A 25,098-nucleotide genomic window follows, 5' to 3' on the forward strand; every position below is an offset into this window, starting at 1 on the left:
CCCTTCAGACTGGCAGTGCCCAAGTACCAAGGACATCATCCATTCAGAAGGTGGGCCTCCAGGACGGAGGAGAACTTGAGAGGGAGGGAGGGACGGTAACACAGATCCAGTCAGTAGCAACCTCATGGACACTTGCAGGGGCAACCTCAAGATAGGGAAGGGACATACCTGGGCAATTTTTCACTGTTAGGTAGATACCAGTGTTGTAGTGATACTGGAACAGCTTGGTTAGGGTGTGGCTAGTTCTGGAGCACACGTCTTCATCACTAAAACTGGGATGTTGTCAAGGCCTTTGCAGTATCCAGTGTGCTTAGCTATTGCTTGATATCATGTGAAGTGAATCAAATTATCTGAAGACTAGTATCTGTGATGGTGGGGACCTCAAGAGAAGGCTGAGATGGATCATTCACTTGGCACTTCTGAATGAAGATGGTTGGAATTTTATTTTGGTTGATGCGGCACATATCTCAGAGGGATAGGTGGGGAGGGGGACATTTTGCAGGTAAGTGTGTACCTGCATGAGTATTCATTTAAATTAAGTGAATTCCCACTGACCCTACATATTCTAAGAGGATCAGTGTCAGAGGTCACCAAAAGATGTGATCCCAGTGTATTTGCATGAATCAACATCCTGATGAATTTCGAAACCAATGCCCTGATACACAACACCAATTTCATTTTTTGGTTCCTTGAACACTGGGGTTGTTATTATCTCAAGGGGTGGAATTGGGGCAGTTGAGGAAATAACACCTGGCCTGTGCTGAATATGTGCCTCAATTTACCCTCTTCTATATGAGACTGTGCTGTGGAGGATCCAAGAACTGCAACTGACCATCAGACTTTCTGGGCTGGATTTTACGTCGGGCGGACTGGAGTTGGCCACTGATATAAAGGTCGGTGGCGAACCTGCTTCCGCCCGGCCCGGGGATCAGACCCGAATTTTACGGGTCCCTGGGTTTTAATTGTTCTGAGGCGGGACTTCCACCCGCTTCAGGGAGGAAGTCCCGCCTCATTGAGCTGCTGGTCAATTATCGGGCTGGCAGCTGTTAGTCCCAGCAGCGCCACTGGGAGCGGTGGGCTTCGATCACCTTCTGACTCTTTGTCCTTTTCGGATTTGTGGGGGTGATTAGGAAAGGTTCGCCCTTGGGAAACTGACTTATAAATTAAAGTCAACTCATCGGCCAGAACGGCCGCTTGCCAGCTCTCTGAACCCGCTGCTCCTCTATATGGGTCTTTATTGAGAGTGGGAGAGAGATTTTAAATTATTTTTTAAATTCATTCATGGGCTGCAGGCATCACTAGCCAGGCCAACATTTATTGCCCTTCCCTAATTGCCCTTGAGAAGGTGGTGATGAGCTGCCTTCTTGAACAGGATTTTGACCCAGCGACAGTGAAGGAATGGCGATATAGTTCCAAGTCAGGATGGTGTGTGACTTGGAGGGGAACTTGCATGTTGTGGTGTTCCCATGTATTTGCTGCCCTTGTCCTTCTAGTTGGTAGAGGTCGTGGGTTTGGAAGGTGCTGTCTAAGGAGTCTTGGCGAGTTGCTGTAGTGCTTCTTGGAGATGGTACGCACTGCTGCCACTGTGCGTCGGTGGTGGAGGGAGTGAATGTTTGTAGATGGGGTGCCAATCAAGCGGGCTGCTTTGTCCTGGATGGTGTCGAGCTTCTTGAGTGTTGTTGGAGCTGCACCCATCCAGGCAAGTGGAGAGTATTCCATCACACTCTTGACTTGTACCTTGTAGATGGTGGACAGGCTTTGGGGAGTCAGGAGGTGGGTTACTCGCCTCAGGATTCCTAGCCTCTGACTTGCTCTTGTAGCCATGTTATTTATATGGCTACTCCAGTTCAGTTTCTGGTCAATGGTAGCCCCTAGGATGTTGATAGTGGGGGATTCAGCGATGGGAATGTCGTTGAATGTCAAGGGGAGATGGTTAGATTCTTTCTTGTTGGAGATGGTCATTGCCTGGCACTTGTGTGGCGCGAATGTTACTTGCCACTTATCAGCCCAAGCCTGGATATTGTCCAGGTCTTGCTGCATTTCTACACGGACTGCTTCAGTATCTGAGGAGTCACGAATGGTGCTGAACATTGTGCAATCATCAGCAAACATCCCCACTTCTGACCTTTTGATTGAAGGAAGGTCATTGATGAAGCAGCTGAAGATGGTTGGGCCTTGGACATTACCTTGAGGAACTCCTGCAGTGATGTCCTGGAGCTCAGATGATTGACCTCCAACAACCACAACTTGCTTTGTGCTAAGTATGACTCCAGCCAGCGGAGGGTATTCCCCCAGATTCCCATTGGCTCCAGTTTTGCTCGGGCTCCTTGATGCCATACTCGGTCAAATGCTGCCTTGATGTCAAGGGCAGTCACTCTCACCTCACCTCTTGAGTTCAGCTGTTTTGTCCATGTTTGAACCAAGGCTGTAATGAGGTCAGGAGCTGAATGGCTTTGTCAGAACCCAAACTGAGCGTCACTGAGCAGGTTATTGCTAAGCAAGTGCCGCTTGATGGCACTGTTGATGACACCTTCAATCACTTTACTGATGATTGAGAGTAGGCTGATGGGGCGGTAATTGGCCGGGTTGGACTTGTCCTGCTTTTTGTGTACAGGACATACCTGGGCAATTTTCCACATTGCCGGATAGATGCCAGTGTTGTAGTTGTACTGGAACAGCTTGGCTAGGGGCGCGGCAAGTTCTGGAGCACAGGTCTTCAGTACTATTGCCGGAATATTGTCAGGGCCCATAGCTTTTGCAGTATCCAGTGCCTTCAGTCGTTTCTTGATATCACGCGGAGTGAATTGAATTGGCTGAAGTCTGGCATCTGTGATGCTGGGGACTTCAGGAGGAGGCCGAGATGGATCACCAACTCGGCACTTCTGGCTGAAGATTGTTGCAAATGCTTCAGCCTTATCTTTTGCACTGATGTGCTGGGCTCCCCCATCATTGAGAATGGGGATATTTGTGGAGCCACCTCCTCCAGTTAGTTGTTTAATTGTCCACCACCATTCACGGCTTGATGTGGCAGGACTGCAGAGCTTAGATCTGACCCGTTGGTTATGGGATCGCTTAGCTCAGTCTATCGCATGCTGCCTACGCAGTTTGGCATGCAAGTAGTCCTGTGTTGTAGCTTCACCAGGTTGACACCTCATTTTGAGGTATGCCTGGTGCTGCTCCTGGCATGCCCTCCTGCACTCTTCATTGAACCAGGGTTGGTCTCCTGGCTTGATGGTAATGGTAGAGTGGGGGATATGCCGGGCCATGAGGTTACAGATTGTGGTTGAGTACAATCCTGCTGCTGCTGATGGCCCACAGATGCCCAGTTTTGCATTGCTAGATCTGTTCGAAATCTATCCCATTTAGCAGGGTGATAGTGCCACACAACACAATGGACGGTATCCTCAATGTGAAGGCGGGACTTCGTCTCCACAAGGACTGTGCCATGGTCACTCCTACCAATACTGTCATGGACAGAAGCATCTGCGGCAGGCAGATTGGTGAGGACGAGATCAAGTATATTCCTCTAACAGAACTACTTCCCTGAGATTCTCATAGCTGAGCTGTACTTTAAGAGCCCTCAGCCACTGGTCAAAAGCCAGTTGCTTATTTCTTTCAAACTCCAGATAAGTTTGATTAGCTTGCTTCTTGAGGATTCTAAACTTTTGGCGATGGGCTTGAGGTACTAATTCATATGCCCCGAGGATAGCATTTTGGTCAGTTCATAATTTGATGAACTCTCATCTGGCAACAGGGAATAAACTTCCTGGGCTTTTCCAGTTAGCTTGCTTTGCCGTAAAAGAGACCAGGTTTCAGCTGGCCATTTTAGATGCTTTGCCATTTTCTCAAAAGACACAAACAATGCTTCTACATCCTCCTCATTGAATTTTGGAATTAGTAGAGCTAGTTTTAACAAGTTTGTACCCAGCCCTGAATTATGCTCCTTCATATTGGCCACGCTTTCACTGGGGTTACTCTGTCGCCCCCTAGTTAACTCAAGCCGCTTCAACTCTTTCTCTCTTCGCATTCGTTCTGGAATATTCTTTCTCTTTCCCTCTCCTCAAATTCAAGTTTTCTTTGTTCCAATTGTAGCTTTGCTAACAATACCCTGTCGGAGACTGCTTCTGACACTGCTTCTGCACCTTCAGATTCAAAGGAAAATTGTTTGGCCACTAGCCTTCGGAGTTCAGACTTCCTAGCCTTGTCACGTACAATGATCCCACACTGCTCAGCCGTATTCCTCAACTCTTCCATAGACAGTGCTTTAACTTATCCCAAGTTACTTCACCCTGGCTTGAAGAGCTACTAGCTTCAGTTACAGACATGTTAGTATTCAATCACATGCAACCACAAAAAAAATGTATTAATCTTGCTCTTTTTTGATTGAGAACAATTTGGCTTCCCACTTCCAATTTCTCTGATTTGGCTGTGGGTCAATTCCGGATGCTAGCACCAAATTTCTGTTACGACCAGGTGAGAAAGAGGTCTGGGGTTCCTTTTCAGCCTTCATCTTGTCATACTGTAACAGGGTTTTATTTTTAAACACACTTGTTTTTAGCTCCACCTTGGTGAATTCTTGTTCACTGCTTTCCAATTATAAGGTAAAGAAACGAGCACAAACAAGTTTTCTTAGATTTAAAGAAGAAAGATTGAAATTTATTAAACTTAAACTTAAAACTCTAATTTGGTTAATGCCTACGGATACATGACGCACCCACGCTAGCATGCGTGCGTGATACACACATGCAAATAGAGACACAAATGAGCAGAAGAAAAATAAAGTGGACAAGTTTGAGGCAATCCCTGAAGAGAATTTTTTTGTTACTGTGCTTCGAGCTTACTGTAGTCCTTGATTGTAGGTAGATCTTGCTTTTCGTTGGGGCCCAGTATTCTTCTTAAATCTTGTTCACTGTAGGAGACTTTTCTGTCTTGGGGTTCATGTGTCTTCAGGCATTTTTTGGAGTTCTGTGAGAAAAATATGGGAGCAGACAGGAGAGGAGGTCTACCTCAGTCCAGGAGCAAATAGCTTTCCGCCAGTTCAAACACTGTCTCTCCAATTTAAAACTTTCAGTTCAAACTCTGCCATAGCCAGTTAGCCATGTGACTAACAGGTCTGACCATGTCTGTTTATGGATTGAATTGGAGTGGCTCCTTTGTCTACAAGCCTGTCTGTTAAATGTCTTTTTAGCCAGGGGCCTGGCAACCCCTTGTATCAGGCCTTCTCTTCTTCCCAGCAACAATTTGAAATTTAATGTCCAAGTGGTGAAATCAATATGCCTCATTCTTGGTAGGTGAGGACCTGCAAGACATTAGTCAGACCTATTACAGTAAGTGTTGGTGTTGTCTTGTCCCTGCCATTGAGATGGTGAAATAGATCATCAACACTGTCAGTGTAACAGGTTTGATGCCCGGCAGCAAACGTTGATTTATGTGCAAAATACCAGGCAGTAGAATTGGTGAGGGTACATTTTATGAGGTACTGCTGTCAGCTCAGAGCTTTGTTCAACATGGTTGCAGAAGGACTCTGAAGTGTTTATTCCTATCAATACAGTCATGGACAGATGCATCTGCGATAGGTAGATTGGTGAGGGTGAGTTCAAGCAGGTTTTTCCCTCTTGTTCATTCCCTTACTACCTGCCGCAGGCCCAGTCTCACAGTTACATCTTTAGCACTCTGTCAGCTGGGTCAGTAGTGGTGCTACTAAGCCACTCTTGGTGATGGGCATTGATGTTCCCACCCAGAGTACATTCTGTGCCCTTGCTACCCTCAGTGCTTCTTCAAAGTGGTGCTCAGCATGGAGGAGTACTGATGTGTGGTAGGGCAGTAAGTGGTAATCATCAGGAGGTTTCCTTGCCCATGTTTGACCTGATGCCATGAGACTTCATGGGGTCTAGAGTCAATGTTCAGGACTCCCAGGGCCACTCCCTCCCGATTGTATACCATTATGGCACCACCTCTGGTGGGTCTACCTGCCGGTGGAACAGGACATACCCAGGGGTGGTGTTGGAGGAATTTGGGACATTTTCTGTAAGGTATGATTTGGTGAGTATGACTATGTCAAGCTATTGCTTGACTAGTCTGTGGGGCAGCTTTCCCAATTATGGCACAAGTCCCAAGAGGAGGACTATGCAGGGTTGACTGGGCACGGTTTTATTCTTTTTCAACATTTCTGTAGCGGTTTGACACACTTGAATGGCTTGCTAGGCCATCTTACAGGGCAGTAAAGAGTCAAATACATTGCTGTGGGTCTGGAGTCACATGTAGGCCATGGGACTGTATGTAGGCCAGACTGGGTAAGGATGGTAAAAAATGAAAAGTAAAACCTTCAGCATAATTACAATCTCGACAGATTGCTAACATAGAATGTTGATAGTGTACGGAATGCAAAAATTAGAACTTTGGCTATCACCTCATGCTTTTGACTAGTTTGGGCCCAGAATCTAGTTCAGACTAGTTACCCTTCCCTAAAGGACATTTGTGAATATGATGGGTTTTTCTGACAATTTGGTAGTTTCATGATCACCATTACTGAGACTAGCTTTTTATTCCATATTTATTGGTTAATTGAGTTTGATTTTACCAGCTGCTGTGGGATTTGAACTCATGTCTCTGGAGCATGAATTTGGGCCTCTGGTTTACTATTTCAGTAACTTTACCCTCCTTTGTCATCCAGGGAACTCTGGCTTTGTTTGCCAAACCTTTCCCCCTCGGGGGAACAATGTTCCTATACCTCAACTGTACCCGAACTATATCCTCTTTAATGGGAGCCCATTGTCCCATTTCAGTTTTGCCTGCCATCTTTGATTCCAAATTACCTTGGCCAGTTCCATTCTCAACCCATTGAAATTGGCCTTCCTCCAATTAACTATTTTTACTCAAGATTGCTCCTTGTCCTGGATTCATGTCTGCAGCCAGAGAAACACCCCAATCTGTTCCCCTAAGTATAGAATCCCCTATCATTTTTGCTTTCCCATCTTCTTCCTGCTCCCTTGTACAGCTGAGACACCCATGGCGCTATGGACTTGGCTCTGGCTGCACTTTTCTTTATGCTTTCATGGGATGTGAGCATCACTGGCAATGCCAGCATTTGTTGGCCATCCCTAATTGCCCTCCAGAAGGTGGTGGTGAGATGCCTTCTTGAACTACTTCAATTCATGTGATGTAGGTACACCCGCTGTGTGGTTAGGAAGGGAGTTCCAGGTTTTTGACCAGTGACAGTGAAGGAACGGCAATATAGTTCCAGGTCAGTATAATGTGTGGCTTGGAGGGGAACTAGCAATTGGTGATGTTCCCATGCATCTTCTGCCCTTATCCTTCTAGGTGGTAGAGGTCACGGGTTTGGAAGGTGCTGTCGAAGGAGCCTTGGTGAGTTGCTGCAGTGCATCTTACATATGGTACACACTGCTGCTACTGTGGAGGGAGTGAATTTTTTAGGTGGTGGATAGGGTGCCGATCAAGCGCACTGCTTTTTCCTGGATGATGTTGAGCTTCTTGAGTGTTGTTGGATCTGCACTCATCCAGGCAAGTGGAGAGTATTCCATCACACTTCTGATTTGTGCCTTGTAGATGGTGGACAGGTTTTAGGTAGCCAGGAACTGAGATACTCATTGCAGATTTACCGGCCTCTGTCATGCTCTTGTAGCCATAGTACTTATATGACTGGTCCAGTTCAGTTCCTGGCCAATGGTAACCCCAAGGTATTGATGACGGGGGAATCAGCGATGTGTTTTTTTTAATGGGGACAGTGTAGAGGGAGCTTTACTCTGTATCTAACCCTGTGCTGTACCTGCCCTGGGAGTGTTTGATGGGACAGTGTAGAGGGAGCTTTACTCTGTATCTAACCCTTTTTTTAAATCTTTCTGTCCCGGGAGTGTTTGATGGGGACAGTGTAGAGGGAGCTTTACCCTGTATCTAACCCATGCTGTACCTGTCCTGGGAGTGGTTCAACGATGGTAATGTCATTGAATGTTAAGAGGAGCTGGTTAGATTTTCTGCTGTTGCAGATGGTCATTGCCTGGCACTTGTCCGGTGCGAATGTTACTTGCCACTTATCATTCCAAGCCTGAAAGATGTTCAGGTCTTGTTGCATATAGACATGGACTGCTTCAGTTTCTGAAGAGTCGTGAGTGGTATTGAACACTGTGTAATCATCAATGACCATCCCCACTTCTGACCTTGTATAGAGGGAAGGTCATTGATGAAACAGCTGAAGAAGGTTGAGAAACTCCTGCAGTGATGTCCGGGGGCTGAGATGATTGGCCTCCAACAACCACAACCATCCTCCTGTATGCTAGGTCTGACTCCAACCAATGGAGTTTTCCCCCGATTCCGATTGACTTCAAATTTGCTGGAGTTCTTTGATGCCACACTTGGTCAAATGCTGCCTTGATGTCAGGGGGTGGTCACCTCACCGCTTGAATTTGGCTCTTTTGTTCATGTTTGGACAAAGGTTGTAATGAGATCAGGGGTCAAGTGGCCCCGGCAGAACCCAAATTGAGCATCGGTGAGCACGTTATTGCTGTGTAAGTACCACTTAATAGCATTGTCGATGACATCTCCCAGCACTTTGCTGATGATCGGGAGTTGGCTCATGGAGCGGTAATTGGCCGGGTTGGAACTTTCCTGCTTTTTGTGTACACCCCAGAGGAACAATCACTCTCACCTACCAGTTAGACAGCACGATGGACTCAGCGGACTTCTGCAGTCACTGTCTGGTCCTCCTTAACTGTCTGGCGGTCATCTATTCCCTCTTGGCCTGCACGCTCTAAAGCTGACCACATCTAGAAAAGTGTTATCCATGTAGCTCTCTGCCTCGCAGATGCACCAAAGTGACATCAGCTGCTGCTCAAGCTGTGAAAGCTGGAGTTTGAGCTCTTCCAGCTGCTGACACTTTCTCCACATATGGTTGTCCAGGATATGTGAACTGTTTCACAGGGAACAGGATGCACATTCCGTGAGATTGAGTAGCCCTGCCATGCCTCTATTTATTAGACTATTAACTGACTTAACAGAAATAAACTTAAGGCTTAAAATAAAAGATCACCAGATATTCATCAGTCAGCTCCTTCCATTGTGCTGATAGCACTTTAGGTGTTTTTATTACTTCTCTCCCTAACGCTGGTGCTCCCTTTCAGCAATGGTCTCTGTGAACGAAAACAAGCTGTGATTGATGAAATTGTGTGTAAAATTATGATTGATCAACCAGAGTAAATTGTCAACTGCCCTGGCAGGGGCAGTTCATGCAAAGAATCTCTTCAGATTGTTGCAGAATATAGTCCTTACCAACTACTCTATGGGTGCAATCCAAAATTACTTTCTGTTCTTTATGATAATCCAGCTGCTTTAAAAAGTACTGCAATTAGTGTCTTTTTCTGAGAATTGAAATACTTTGCATGCAAGGACACAGGCTTTTATGAATGCTGATGTATCACAGAAAACTGGTAGAACACTGAGGCATCATATTGGACTATCTGAGACAGCTTAATTTAGGATGGTGTACTATAAAAGAGAGGCTTATAGGGGGATTGGAAGGCCATGATAAGGTAATAGATCATGATGGTAAGACAGTACTGATCAAACATGGCAATCAAACTGTAAGTGTTCATTCCTCATGATTGATTGGAATTAATTACAGAATATTAGAACACAAGAAATAGGAGCAGGAATAGGCCATTTGCCCCTTGTGCCTGCTGTGCCAATTGATAAGATTTTGGCTGACCTGATTGTGGCCTTAACTCCACTTTCCTGCTTGCCCCCAATAACTGTTGACTCCCTTGTTAATCAAAAATCTGTCTAACTCAGCCTTGAATATACTCAATGACCCAGCCTCCATTGCTTGCTGGGGAAGAGAATTCCAAACATGAACAACCCTCTGAGAGAAGAAATTCCACCATCTCTGTCTTAAATAGGAAATTCCTTATTCTGAAGCTGTGCCCCCTAGTTCCAGATTCCCCCAAGAGGGGAAACTTCCTTTCAGCCTCTACCCTGTCAAGCCCCTTCAGAATCGTATATGTTTCAATAAGATCCCCTCTCATTCTTCTAAAATCCAATGAGTATAGGCCCAACCTGCTCAACCTTTCCTCATAGGACAAACTTCTCATCCCAGGAATCAGCCCAGTGAACGTTCATTGAACTGTTTCCAATACAAGTATGCCTCCTTCAATAAGGTGACCAAAACTGTATACAGTACTCTAGGTGCAGGCTCACCAATGCCTTGTACAGTTGTAGCAAGACTTCCCTGCTTTAATCTTCCATCCCCCTTGTATTAAAGGCCAACATTCCATTTGCCTTCAAAATTAGTTGCTGTACCTGCATGCTAGCTTTTTGTGATTCATGTACAAGGACACCCAGGCCCCATTGTATCACAATATTCTGCAATCTCTCTCTATTTAAATTATATTCTGCTTTTCTATTATTCCTGCCAAAGTGGACAACCTCACATTTACACATTATTGTCCATCTCCCAAATTTTTGCTCATTCACTTAACCTATTTATATCCCTTTGCAGACTCTTTGTATCCTCCTCGACCTATCTTCGTATCATCAGCAAATTTGGCTGCAATATAGTCAGTCCCTTTATCCAAGTCATTAATATGGATCATAAATAGTTGAGGCCCCAGCACTGATCCCTGTGGCACTCCACTAGTTACAGTTTGCCAATCTGTAAATGACCCATTTATCCCAATTCTCTGTTTCCTGTTAGTTAACCAGTCCTCCATCCATGCTAATATATCACCCCCAACATCATAAGCTCTTATCTTGTGTAGTAACCTTTTATGTGGCACTTTACAATTTATTGGAATTAATTACAGAATATAAGAACATAAGAAATACGAGCGGGATTAGGCCATTCGGCCCCTTGTGCCTGCTCTGTCATTCAATGAGATTATGGCTGATCTGATTTATGGCTGATCTAATTGTAGTCTTAACTCCACTTTCCTGCTTGCCCCCAATAACCATTGACTCCCTTGTCAATCAAAAATCTGTCTAACGCATCCTTGAATATATTCAACGACCCAACCTTTTGGCATTATAGAATGCATTTTCGTATTATAGAATATCAGATTCTGGGCAGCTGATAGAAGTAAACAAGGCATCTTGTACCTCAAATGCTCATGTATTTAGTGGGCTATCACATCCACAAGACAATTACCCACAGTGGGTACTTGGGTGACATATATTCCAGAGCAATCTTGTGAATGGAGGCATGTGATGATTGTGGGACATGTGGGAAAAGTTACTGGTAAGTTTAAATTTTGATTGAATGTCCCAGATGATGGCCAAGAAACGAGGTCCATGGACTGAGAATAGAGTGAAAGAGTGGAAAGAAAGAAAGCACAGTACGAGTAGTGATGGTGAGTCTGGAATCAGAAAATGGTCATGAACTACAGAAAGAGCCTTTTATCATGTAAGAGGGAGATCTCATTGTTGTAGCCCCTACAGACATTAAAGTGGAAATAGAGAACATAGCTTGAATAGATCAGATAATAAAATGAAGGCCATAGAACAGTCACACAACAGAACTAGGAGTGGAAATCCTCATAATCGTGAAGTTTTTAGTGACTGTAAATAAATTTAAGGATAAACTAATAAGAAAAGCAAAACAAAGGAAGCTAGATCGTTGGAGAGAATTTGGAGTTTATCCTGAAGTACCAGATAAAGGTGAACCAGTTTTATGGTATAGGTGGGTTTGTATTAATAAAGAGGCAACAAAAATAAATGCATCTGAGGCCTGAATGATACTTCCAGGGCATGGTATTTTGCAGAGAGACCTGTTTTGCTGAAAATAGATTGTGTTCAACTAAAAGCAGAGTAGCAATGTTTTATTGGTATCATGAAGGAAAGCTTTCAGGCATCTTCATGATGCATGTTGATGATTTCTTATGGGCTGGTACTGCAGAATTTGAGAAATGTGTCATTTATAAGATTAGAGTAGAATTTAAAATTGGGAATCAGGCTTGTGGGGATTTTAAATATATTGGTATATATATTCAGCAAAGTAGGTATGGTATAATTTTAAATTAACAATCCCCTGTTTCGAGAGTGTCACTTCCATCCTGGTTAATTATACTAGGTCATCATAGAAAAGTGATGTTCTACCTAAAGAAAAGACAAAGCAATGGCAAGGCTTGATTGGTCAGTTGAACTGGTTGGGCACTCAGATGAGACCAGATGCTACTTTATGTGCTGGAGTTAAGTACTTGGATGAAATACACCACAGGAGAGGATGTTTTAAGGATGTTTAAAACATTACAAAAATTACACCTGGAAAAATGTGTATTTACGGTCCCATCCTTAAGTGACCCAAAGAACATAAAGCTAGTTATCTTTGGTGATGCTTCACATACTCATCTTCTTGCTTCTTGATGGGTATTCTGGTGTAGCTGATTTCATGGTATTTCATATCGGTCAGAATGGGAAATGTCCTTTAACTAAGAAAATATAAATGATTGTTAAAAGCGCTTTGACTGCTGAAACACCGATTGTTGTGAAGGCAGTGGATATAGGATTCTATTTGGTAAATAGTTTAAGTGATGTTCTGTACAATAAATGTACTGAAGACAGTATACCCATTGAATGTTATGTAGGTACTCATTCATTGTGAGATAATATACACACTACAAAAAGCATGAGTGACAAAAGATTATGGATTGACCTTACTGGCTTGAAACAAATGCTGGAGAGAAAGGAAATCTCTAAAATTAAATGGGTGGATGCAAGCCATTAACTGTCAGATTGTTTTATTAAAAGAATTGCATGTATAAATAAATTGTTAGGCGTTCTGGAGGAGGGTCATTTCACAATGTAATGCTTTGTACAGAGTACGAAAGTCTTCAATTTAAAAAAAAATTTGGCTGCACATATTTACTTATTGATAGAAGAGGAAATCTGTTAATTGTATGTCAATTGGATTGTAGAATCATAGAATGCTTACAGCACAGAAGGAGGCCATTTGGCTTGTCATGCCTGTGCCAGCTGTCCGTAGGAGCAACTCGGCCAGTCCAAAACCCGGCTCCTTCCCCATAGCCCTGCAATTTCTTTTCTCTCTCTCTTCAGATGCTTATCCAATTGCCTTTTGAAAGCCATGATTGGATCTGCCTCCACCACACTCTCAGGCAGATCCTAACCACTCGCTGTGTAAAATAGTTTTTTACCTATGTCGCCACTGGTTCTTTTGCCAATCACCTGATATTGGCATCCTCTGGTTCTTGACCCTTCTGCCAGCAGAACCATTTCTCTCTATCTACTCTGTCTAAATGCCTTGTCATTTTGAACACCTCTATCAAATCTCCTCAACCTTCTCCTCTCAGGAGAACAGTCCCAGCTTCTCCAATATATCCACATAACTAAAGTCCCTCATCCCTGGAACTATTCTTGTAAACCTTTTCTGCACCTCTCTGAAGCCTTCACAACCTTTCTAAAGTGTGGTGCCCAGAACTGGTCTTAATGGGGGGAATTTTATGCTGGTTGTGGGGGTCGGGGGAAACCGACACTGAGATCCCCACATCGCCTCTTTTCCTGAAAGCCCGCTGCATTTAGTACCAATCACACACTTAAATGGACGTTGGCAGGCCTTCATAGGATTTAAGACCCCGTCACCAGAAGTCCTGGCCTTGCAGAGTTGTTGGCCAATCAGAGCTGCCGTGGAGGCAGTGGTGACCAGACACCGAGGAGCAACACTGGAACCAGAGCAGGAGGGGTCTCATGGGGTGGGGGTTACAGGGGAGTTGGCAGAAAGGGAAGGGGAGTGGCCCTCAGTTGCCCCCCCCCCCCCACCTTTCCGATGCTGGGTTCCTCTTTCAAAGGCACATAGTGCCTTTGAATGAGTGCCACCCCCACCCCCAGAGCCAGGAAGCAGCTTGCACGGTTTTTCGTGCCGTGCTTCCCGTGCAGCAACAGGGCTGCTTGAAGCACGGGTAATTGTGGCTGTGGTGAGAAGACGCCCTTAATTGGGGTTAATTATCCAGTTAAGGGCCTCAATTGGCAGCGGGGCGGGAAGGCCGTTCACAGACCTTCCCACCCCAGACTAAATTTCGGTGGAGACAGGATGGTGGTGGGGTCCCAATACCGCAGTTGAGATTGAATCAATGGCTTATAGAGGTTCATCATAACCTCCCACCTTTTGTACTCTATGCACAGGATCCTATATGCCTTTTTATCCACTTTCTAAGCCTGTCCTGCCACCTTCAATGATTTGTGCACATATACCCCCAGGTCTCACTGTTCCTGCACCCCCTTTACAATTGTACCTGTTATTTTATATTGCCTCTCCTCGTTCTTCTAACCAAAATTTATCACTTGCACTTCTCTCTTCTCTGCATTAAATTTCACTGTCTTGTGATGCCCATTTCACCTGCCTGTCTATGTCTTCTTGAAGTCTACCACTATCCTCCTCATAGTTCACAATGCTTCCATATTTGTGTCATCTGCAAATTTTGAAATTGTGCCCTGTACACTCAAGTCTAGTGTCATCAATATAGATCAAGAAAAGCAGTGGTCCTGATGTTGACCTTTGGGCAACCCCACAGTATACCTTCCTCCAGTCTAAAAAAACAACCATTCACCACTACTCTCTGTTTCCTGTCACGCAGCCAACTTTATATCCATGTTGCCACTGTCCTTTTTGTTTTATGGGCTTGAACTTTGCTGGTAAGCCTATTATGTCACACTTTATCAAATTGTTTTCAGCTGGTGGGCATTAGTTAGGTACTCACCTGTGCTCATGCATATAGGAGCAGATTGAAAGTGTAGTTGTTGTTTGGAAGTAAACAATATGTAATGTGTGCCTCTGTAAATAAAAGCTGATAAATGTATGAAGACTAGGCTTCAGTGTCCTATCCTTCACTGCCTAGCTAGCTGAGTTCTAACACTGTCAGGAGGGCCTGCTGGCTCCTAACGGAAGAGGACATCTCTCCTCAGGTCCACCTCCCAAGCCTTCTTGGAGGAAGCACCTCCAAGGCTTCCAGTGCCGATCAGAGAACATTGGGGCATGGTATGTGGTCTGTTGCAATATTTCCACTCCTCATTTTGCTCATAACCTCTTCCACGCCAACTCTCAGCAGCTGCTGCAATCAGAATGCACCTTGCCTTTAAAAAATGAAGGCTGGCTTTAAGTGGTGCTAAGCTTGCATGAATTTAGGCCCGATGTTGAGCCGTGCAGCCACTCAGCTGTGTCTTTTGCATTGTGCTATATATCATTATCATTATAATTAGCTGGCAGCACGAAGTTTGCATGTTGTCTGTTCTATTGTTTAGTTTAGAGATACAGCACTGAAACAGGCCCTTCGGCCCACCGAGTCTGTGCCGACCATCAACCACCCATTTATACTAATCCTACACTAATCCCATATTCCTATCACATCCCCACCTGTCCCTATATATTTCCCTACCACCTACCTATACTAGGGGCAATTTATAATGGCCAATTAACCTATCAACCTGCAAGTCTTTGGCATGTGGGAGGAAACTGGAGCACCCGGAGGAAACCCACGCAGACACAGGGAGAACTTGCAAACTCCGCACAGGCAGTACCCAGAATCGAACCCGGGTCCCTGGAGCTGTGAGGCTGCGGTGCTAACCACTGCGCCACTGTGCCGCCCCGTCATGGGTCAATCATGTATCAAGACCTCTGTGCCTGTTTTAAGGCAAGTGAATTTATAGCCCTGAACATATAATGAGAATTCCTACCTGATGATCAACTTCCAACAAAACCTAAATGGAGCAGATTTCTTTGCCCTAAGAGCCGCTATTAAATTTAGTAGTAAGCAGTAACTATGGCCCGCAGCCTCACGAATGTGTCAAGAAAGGAATGGGCTGCAAATATGTTGTAGTAAAGTTTATTTCCTATTATAAGTGAATTGTGGGTATCTATTGCAGCATCAGCTCACAATTTGTAGCGATATTTCTGTTGACGAATGTAGATGTCCACAAATCATTTTCTAAGAAGTTTGGCAATTTAGCTTGGTGTGATCCCCTGCTTGTTCCAACTAATCTTCTCTACATCAATCAGTCACACTGAGGGGAAGTTTTCCACTTCTGGATGCACATCTGGAGCACAGATGACAAAACTGTCTATCCCCCTGGGATTTTTTATGTGACTAGAATGGAGAAACAGAGAACTTACTCTAATGTCATATGTTACCTTTTGGAGCAAAGTAATCAGATAGTACTTTAAAGTAGGATGCCAATGAGTGATTCCTAATCTTGGACTGGTCTGATAGTAGGCATATTAGATATTGTTATCAATACATTAGCAATTCATAGAAATTTTGATTTTTAATAATTCACATAGAATTTTCAGCATAGAAACAGGCCATTCAGCCCAACTAGTTTATGTCAATGTTTATGCTGCACATGAACTTCCTGCAACTCTAATGACCTCTTTCTATCCTCCTTTATTCTTCTATTCCCTTCTTCCCTCATGTTTGCATTAAGTCTCTTCTTAAATGTCTCAAGATTTAAACATTCCAGGCTTCACCCTTTCACAATTTAAGCTTTTAAATGAGCAATTTGCAGCAACATTTTTCAAATCTTGATTTATTTCAGCAGCTGCAGTAATGCAATGGTCACAGTGCTCACTCTACCTTTACTGAAGTGATGACGTAAACATAATGTTGTTCCTGGTCTTGCCTGTTCACAGCTGGTCCATCACTGAAAGAATGCAAAGTCATTAAGAACCTTGCAGCCTCTTCCATCGTTACATTATACTTCAGAGACCTGGGAACACAAATAAGCTGGATCACGGTAAGACCTAACTGCGTCATAGTATTAAGCACCACAAATAGAGAACGCATGGCTGGATGGTCTTCCCTTGCTGAAAATGTTAAAGGGCACTCTAGATTAGTCGTAGAATCATAGAGTTATACAGCACAGAAACAGGCCCTTCGGCCCATCGTGTCCGTGCCAGACATCAAGCTCCTAACTATTCTAATCCCATTTTCCAGCACTTGGCCCATAGCCTTGTATGCTGTGGTGTTTCAAGTGCTCATCTAAATACTTCTTAAATGTTGTGAGGGTTCCTGCCACTACCACCTCTTCAGGCAGTGCATTCCAGATTCCAACCACCCTCTGGGTGAAATTTTTTTTCCTCAAATCTCCTCTAAACCTCCTGCCTCTTACCTTAAATCTATGCCCCCTGGTTACTGACCCCTCCGCTAAGGGAAAAAGTTTCTACCTATCTATGCCCCTCATAATTTTGTATACCTCAATCATGTCCCCCCTCAGCCTTCTCTGCTCTAAGGAAAACAACCCTAGCCTTTTCAGTCTCTCTTCATAGCTGAAATGCTCCAGCCCAGGCAACATCCTGGTGAATCTCCTCTGCACCCTCTCCAGTGCAATCACATCCTTCCTATAGTGTGGTGACCAGAACTGTACACAGTACTCCAGCTGTGGCCTAACTAACGTTTTATACAGCTCCATCATAACCTCCCTGCTCTTATATTCTATGCCTTGGCTAATAAAGGCAAGTATCCCATATGCCTTCCTAACCACCTTATCTACCTGTGCTGCTGCCTTCAGTGATCTATGGACCAGTACACCAAGGTCCCTCTGACCCTCTGTACTTCCTAGGGTCCTACCATCCATTGTATATTCCTTTGCCTTGTTAGTGCTCCTAAAATGCATCACCTCACACTTCTCAGGGTTAAATTCCATTTGCCACTGCTCCGTCCATGTTACCAGCCCATATATATTGTCCTGTAATCTACGGCTTTCCTCATCACTATTTATGACACCATCAATTTTCCTGTCATCTGTGAACTTACTTATCATACCTCCTATATTCACATCTAAATCATTAATGTACACTATAAACAGCAAGGGTCCCAGCACCGATCCCTGCGGTACACCACTGGTCACAGGCTTCCACTTGCAAAAACAACCTTCGACCATCACCCTCTGCCTCCTGCCACTAAGCCAATTTTGGATCCAATTTGCCAAATTGCCCTGGATCCCATGGGCTCTTACCTACTTAACCAATCTCCCACGCGGGACCTTATCAAAAGCCTTACTGAAGTCCATGTAGACTACATCAACTGCTTTACCCTCATCTACACATCTAGTCACCACCTCAAAAAATTCAATCAAGTTAGATAGACACGATCATCCCTTCACAAAGCCATGCTGACTATCCCTGATTAATCCCTGCCTCTCCAAGTGGAGATTAATCCTGTCCCTCAGAATTTTTTCCAATAGTTTCCCTACCACTGATGTTAGACTCACTGGCCTGTAATTACCTGGTTTATGCCCGCTACCCTTCTTGAGTAATGGTACCACATTCGCTGTCCTCCAGTCCTCTGGTACATCTCCCGTGGCCAGAGAGATTTTGAAAATTTGTGTCAGAGTCCGTGCTATCTCCTCCCTTCCCTCACATAACAGTGTGGGATCCATCTCATCTGGGCCTGGGGTTTATCCACTTTTAAGACCACGAAAACAGCTAATACTTCCTCCCTTTCAATGCTAATTTGTTCACGTATATCACAATCCCACTCCCAGATCTCTACACCTACATCGTCCTACTCCGTAGTGAACACAGATGAAAAGTAATCATTTAAAACCTCACCTATGTCCTCCGGCTCCACATACAGATTGCCACTTTGGTCCCTAATGAGCCCTACTCTTTCCCTGATTATCCTCTTGCCCTTAATATACTTATAAAACGCCTTATCTTGCTCGCCAGTGTTTTTTCATGTCCCCTCTTTGCTCTCCTAATTACTTTTTTAAGAACCCCCTTACACTTTCTATACTCCTCTAGTGCATTAGTGCATGCTGTGTTTGTATTTTGTAAACATGTTAATGCTACCTTTCCACCCAGACAGTTTGTACAGATGGTCAGATAATGTTTTTTAATTACTCGCTCAGAAATCCAACAAGAAATATCCATTCTTGCTCATTAAGTATATATTACATATAAACATACAAAAATGTCAGGCAGGAAAAAATCAGCTGGCCATGTAGCCTGTCCTATATAATTGTAATGTCTTCTGCATCAGGTCAGGAGACTATCTACCTTTAGGTGCCATGCAGTGCCTGGCGTGAAATCAAAAACCTCAGGCCCACTCGGAGAAATAAAATATGGAAAATTATTTTCAAGGCAATCTAAATTAGTTCAGGAGACAATTACACTTATTTCCATGAGCTCTTGTTCAGTGTGATTGCTGTCACAGACAGGAACCCATCTAGCTTTCCTTTGAAGATACATAGGAACATAGGAATTGTTAGATGAGCAAAGATCGAAAAATAGAAATACTAAGCTTAGAGCCCAATGAAAAAATTTGAGGGTTTTATATATGTAAATATTTTGTCCTTGTTTCCAGAAAAGGGGTTGTGCAGGAATCATTTCAAAACTTTGTTGATTGCTGCCCATCACATTTGCCCCCCATAAGGCATATGCTTGTGTACTGCACAGGGGTACATATTCTCCATCATTCTCTTTGTGGGATCTGTCTTGCTACATTACCTCTTCATCAAGTATATGTGTGCCGCTTTTCATGGCAATACAGTGCAGCATGTGGCACACTGCAACTCTTTTCAACTCCTGATTCAAGGCACCACCAAACAATTCCAAAGATAATGGAAAGTGGCTGGTAATGTATCCAGTCTGACACAGTGGGGAAGAATTGCTCTTGTTGCCAGGTGTAGCAAAGACATCAATTCAGTGAGTTTTTACCATCTGTTTAGATGACCTAATCAAATGCCATGCCTGGGCACTTAAGACTTATTTTTTCCCATTTCAAAACCAAAGTATTCTTAAAGAAAATGCCGGTTCCTCGACCCACATTCCTGACTCTCACCAGCCTCCAGTTCCAGAGCTGGATGAATAGTAAATTCTGATAACTATAGTACATCTGGATGATAACTATTTATTTTGCTGGATCAGGAAACCAAACTCTCAAGCAAATTAAAATGTTCAATGGTTCATACAAAACTGACTTCAATTAAAAAATGTTTCAGAATAAACAAGAGTTGATAAGGGGGATATGGAATTCTGAGGCTTCATATAATCTTTTGATGGTCGTTGTACATCATTTAAATCTTAAGGGTATAGTAATTTTATCTGTTAATAAAATGGAGGGACTTTCTGCAGCAGCTGAAATCTCAACGTGACTGCAGTGAATGTAGTCTTGTGTTCGGACAATGCTATATGACTGGTAAAATTAGCTTTGCCTTCCCAGCTGGTGCTTGATGCCACAAATGAACCTGATGTATGCCGACAGGTAGCAGAAAAGGCAATCTGACATCTCTATGATGCACCAATGAACAGTATAATGTCTGATTCAAATGATGTCTCCTCTTGGCACCTGGAAGCACCCAGCGGCATCGGGTTGAATGCAAAGTGCCATCAGAATGTTGCTCCATTGCTGCAGGACTGGTGACAGGAGCTGACAAGGACTTGCATACTTTCTTCACCCAAATCCAAGTAGATGTCACCTCAATAGCGAGTCCAACAAGTCCATATCCTATGGTCTGGAACCTTGCGGGGCTATTGCTTTCTGCTGTTGTTCTTGCTCCTCCGAAGTATTCAGCATTGACAAATTTATTATGACATGCATGCTAATTCATCAAGAGATTCATTTTTTAGCCAATATTTCCTGCTCATCTGACTACCAGGACTCTCCCAGGTCCCTCCAGGGCTTTAACATCTGTCTTATTTTGTAGAAATGGACAAAATGTAGGAATGAAGTAAATCCTGACTAACTGCACATTGAAGCAGCTAATAATTAAATTAAAAGGTTGATTTTGCATTAAAATGTGTCACAATTTAATACTCCAGTTTTAGAAACGGGAGCAAAAGGTCATAAGCTCAGAAATTCCTCAAGTTGCAATGCCAGCAGTTATACCTTCATCACAGCTGATGGCCACATTCTCAGCACCCACCTGTCTCATGCACAACATCCACCTGCTCCATGACCATTGAAACACCAGCCATGGTATATCCTGTAGGGAGAGACAAGGTGTTTGCTAGCCATCTAACCCATCTTCAACCCCAGTCACATACTCCTCTATGGGTGGCCAATCTGATGGAATTTTTTTAAACTAAATTTAAGCCTTCATGGATCTAGTCCACCTGGCATCCTGACCACCACACAAGTGCCAATTCCCATCTGAAAAGAATAGGAACTCCAATCTTAGGGAGTCTCATGCCCATCGTTCGCACCCCACCCCCCACAAGACATCTGCCATAAAGATCTTTATCCCTGAATAATTTATGCTAATGTACTAACAGGCACTGCTAACAGTTATTGAGCATCTTGTTGCACAAATTATCATTTATCTGAAGAATTGCAGGTACAAATATAGAATGAGGTTTAATTGGTTGTTTCAATAGTTCCTCGACAATTAATAAATAACCAATCTTTTCAGCATTTTCCTTACTCTCTTCATAACTTGGGAGCATTGGGATGATAGTTGAGCTCTCTTCCCTATGTAACAGCACTTAAGGTGATTTGCTCAATGAGAAATGATTCAATTTCCAGAAATGGCTACTGATTAGTGATTATTGATTAGATGGCTAGCATTCTCCTTGCATTTTTCTGACTGCCTTCTTCTAAAATGCAACCACTTAAAGGGGAAAGCTAATAAGTTATTAATGACTAGCCATTTCTGGAAATGGAATCATTTCTCATTGAGCAAATCACCTTAAGTGCTGTTACATAGGGAAGAGAGCTCAACTATCATCCCAATGCTCCCAAGTTATGAAGAGAGTAAGGAAGATGCTGAAAAGAATGTGACATATAAATTGAAGATGATTTTAAAATTATATGTGGGCTGCTGAGACCACATTGGGAGTATTTTGTCCAGCACCCCATTTCTAAGTGGGTATCTTAGAAGTTACTTGCACTTTGGAAGGACTATTATGGAAAGATAATGTACTATAAATGGCACGGTTCTGAAAGTTTTCCTGCATTACAACAGTGACTACACTTCCAGAAGTACTTCATTGGCTGCAATGTGCTTTGAGATATCCAGTGGCCATGAAAGGTCTAATATAAATGCAAGTATTTTTCTATTTTTCCTTTAAGTGTAGATGAGCAGAGACCTTGGTGTCCATCTACACAAATCCTTAAAGATGGCAGGGCAAGTTGGGGGTAAGTGGTAGGGTATGGTGGTTAAAAAAAGCCTCTGGGCTACTTGGGTTTATAAATATAGGGACAGATTATAAAAGCAAGGAGATCATGCTAGAAATTTATAAATCACAGGGTAAGTCTTATTGGAATATTTTGGACAATTCTGGGCACCACACCTGAGGAAGCTGTGAAGGTCTTGGAAAGATACGGAGGAGGTTTACAAGAATGTTACCTGGATGTTGCCAGGGGTGAGGAACTTCAGTATTGAGGCAAGATTGGAAAAGTTAGGACTATTCTCCTTGGAACAGTGAAGGGTAATGTGACCTAATCGAAGTTTTCAAGATGATGAGAGGTTTTTATCGAATAGGTAGAGAAAGATTATTCCCTCGTGAGTGGATCAACAACTAGAGGTTATATATTCAAAATCATTGCCTAAAGCTCTAGAGGGGACACGAGGAGAAGTTTTTCCACTCAGAGAGTTGTTGGAATCAACGCTCTACCTGAAACGTGGTGGAAGCTGATTCCATAAATAAATTTAAAAGGGAGTTGGACAGCTACTTAAGGATGAGGAACTTACAGAGTTATGGAAACAAAATGGGGTTGTCGGTCTAAGCATGATCGCTCTTTCAAGGAGCCAGCAGAGGCACGATTAGCTGAATGGCCTCCTTCTGCACTGTAATTTCTTTGATTCTATGAAGTGATTGGAGTTCAGGGCTGGATACAAGTGTTGAAGCCAATGAGTGAGTGGTATATAAGCAGAAAGAAATGTGAGTTCCAATACATGAAAATGCAAACATCCCATACACAAAAATATCCTATCTTCAGGAACAGGCACAAGATGATCCTCCCTCCTCAACATTGTACACAAAAATAAAACTTCAACAACCCCATACACAAAAATACACAAGTCCTCATCTTCCATGAAGCCTGAAAACATGAAATCTTAAGCCTTAGCTTTTTAAATAATCCAGGCCCACAGATCTAAATCTGATCCCTGATTGGTAATGCCCATATTAGTCCACATGCACCAGTCAGATGGCAACTAATTTCCAGTCTTTTAGGCCTGGGAGGCTGAAATAAATCAAATTATTGAGCAAAATAAATAGGCAATTGTTTCACAGGCTAAATGAAAGGAATTCACAGACTGACTTGGTTCACAAGCTGTCTCTTGGACACCCCACGTGGACAATAATTGTAAATGACATGGTTTGGGGAATAACTTATATGAGTTGTACTGAATCACTCTTGTCAATAGTTCAGGTTACTGTTACCTGCCTCATAATAGAACTCTTTATACAATTATTTTTTCAAGCATATCTTCAAGCACATCCATAAAGCTGAAGTACATTACCTCTCTTTTTAGGTATTTCTAACAGAATACATTGGGCGTCTCTTAATCTACCTGTTGTTTTATTTTCGCTTACTAAATATTTACGATATGGAGGATATAAACCATTGCAGCTGCCACCCTGTGGTGCAGTAAGTAATTTTTACCTTTGTCTTTTATTACTCTGAGGTTTCTGATGTGCCTCTTTTTAACAGGCCTATCTTTGAGTCTTTGAATCTTTCTATCAAGTCTATGACCCTGAATTTTCTCCCTAACTATTGCACTGTTATTCTGCCAGAAAGTTATTCAGTTCACCAGCAGACAGGATTGCGTGCATGTTTTCTGGGAAAGTTAGCTTGCATAAGGTCTGGTGTAAGCTCTGGTGTAACTGCAGTCTAAAAGAGCATTGAGCATCTTAAGCCCCAGAACACTTCAGTGCAGAAGCAGCCTAGTTTCTGTGAAGACTGCAGTTTTCAGTCAAGCTCTTGGAGGCTGTGACTTTTCACAGGAAATTCTGTAAGGCTTTCTAGAAGAGATGGAGGACTGAAGAGAGTCCCTCTTGTGTGCACCGATCTCCGATGGCACCTTAAAAGAATCCAGTGCCAAAAAAAGACAGGACAGTGATTCCTGTCATAGCAAAGACAACCATTCTCACTGAATAGCAGTTTACTGAGGCTGAAGATCTTTGCAAAGGACTTTGCACAATGTGTAATGGCAGCTATAGTCAATTACACCCTTCGGGTGCAGAACTCCTATGAAAGGTTCTTGAAGGACCTGTGTTGCTGAGGAGGATAGTATCTGGTGTGGTTGTGTCCTCTGCCATGTTGCCTTATTGTCCTTGCCTTATTGTTCCTCTTCTTTTGATCGTGTGGCAGAGATGGGTGAGAGTGGAGGACTGTGGGAGGAGGTCAAGTGCAAATTTTAATGAGGCTAAAGCAGGAAATTTCTGGGCACAGCGCCACCAGATGAGTGACACTCCTACGCAAATATAACCTGGACAGGATGATTTTCAAAGCCTTCAAAAAGATCAAGGAAAATTGCATCTGCTGCATTAATGGCATGTCAATGACGCATCAGTGGCATAATGTGCTAAGTGCATTTCCTCAATCTATCTTTGCATAATAACACATTAAGTGCTGAAGATAATGAGAAAATTCAGGGCCTATGTTTTTTGTTGATGGTTTTGAAACTTTTTTTTTAATGCTTTTGATTTGCTGTTTGGGTAATGGGAAGCACTTGTAGGGTAGCGTTCAATGCTTATCCATTTTAATATCAACCATATCATGTGGAGATGTGGCAAGGCTCTCACTGAAGGACGTCAATGAACTACTTGGGTTTTTGCAACAAAAAAATGTCTTAATAATGTGTTATGACCTCAATGAGACTGTTAATGTTAAAATATATGATAAGAACCCCCAGACCAAGTTAAAGAATTACCTGAACGATTTCACATTTTAAGACTGTTATTATAACAACTAAAATAAAAGAAATCTGTGTTAACTAAATAGTACTTTGTAAGTAGCTGATATCCCAAATTACAAAGAAAAGATATTTTCTTTACTTATTGGAATACTTGGAGACTTCACACAATGTGTACATGTTATACAGTCTTCTTTGATGGCAAAATCTTTGGGATTAAAAGTTCCAAACTTCTCCCTGTTGCAATGGGTTAGTTCTCCCAGACCTTTCCAAAATTAGTGTCCTCTT

The 25,098-nt window shown here is 43.1% G+C and overlaps 1 protein-coding gene across 1 annotated transcript in view; it reads left to right on the forward strand.

Annotated features, from left to right (window-relative positions):
- The window catches only part of LOC137368742 (trans-2,3-enoyl-CoA reductase-like), a 202,532-nt gene that overhangs the window by 109,156 nt on the left and 68,278 nt on the right, over positions 1-25,098 (forward strand). Inside the window, exons 4-5 of the mRNA XM_068028931.1 lie at positions 16,640-16,743; positions 23,428-23,543. Of these exons, the coding sequence (XP_067885032.1) occupies positions 16,640-16,743; positions 23,428-23,543 (220 nt within the window). The remainder of the gene's footprint in view (positions 1-16,639; positions 16,744-23,427; positions 23,544-25,098) is intronic.

This window comes from Heterodontus francisci, chromosome 4 (assembly GCF_036365525.1).
Source record: "Heterodontus francisci isolate sHetFra1 chromosome 4, sHetFra1.hap1, whole genome shotgun sequence".
In the NCBI taxonomy this organism is placed as follows: domain Eukaryota; kingdom Metazoa; phylum Chordata; class Chondrichthyes; order Heterodontiformes; family Heterodontidae; genus Heterodontus; species Heterodontus francisci.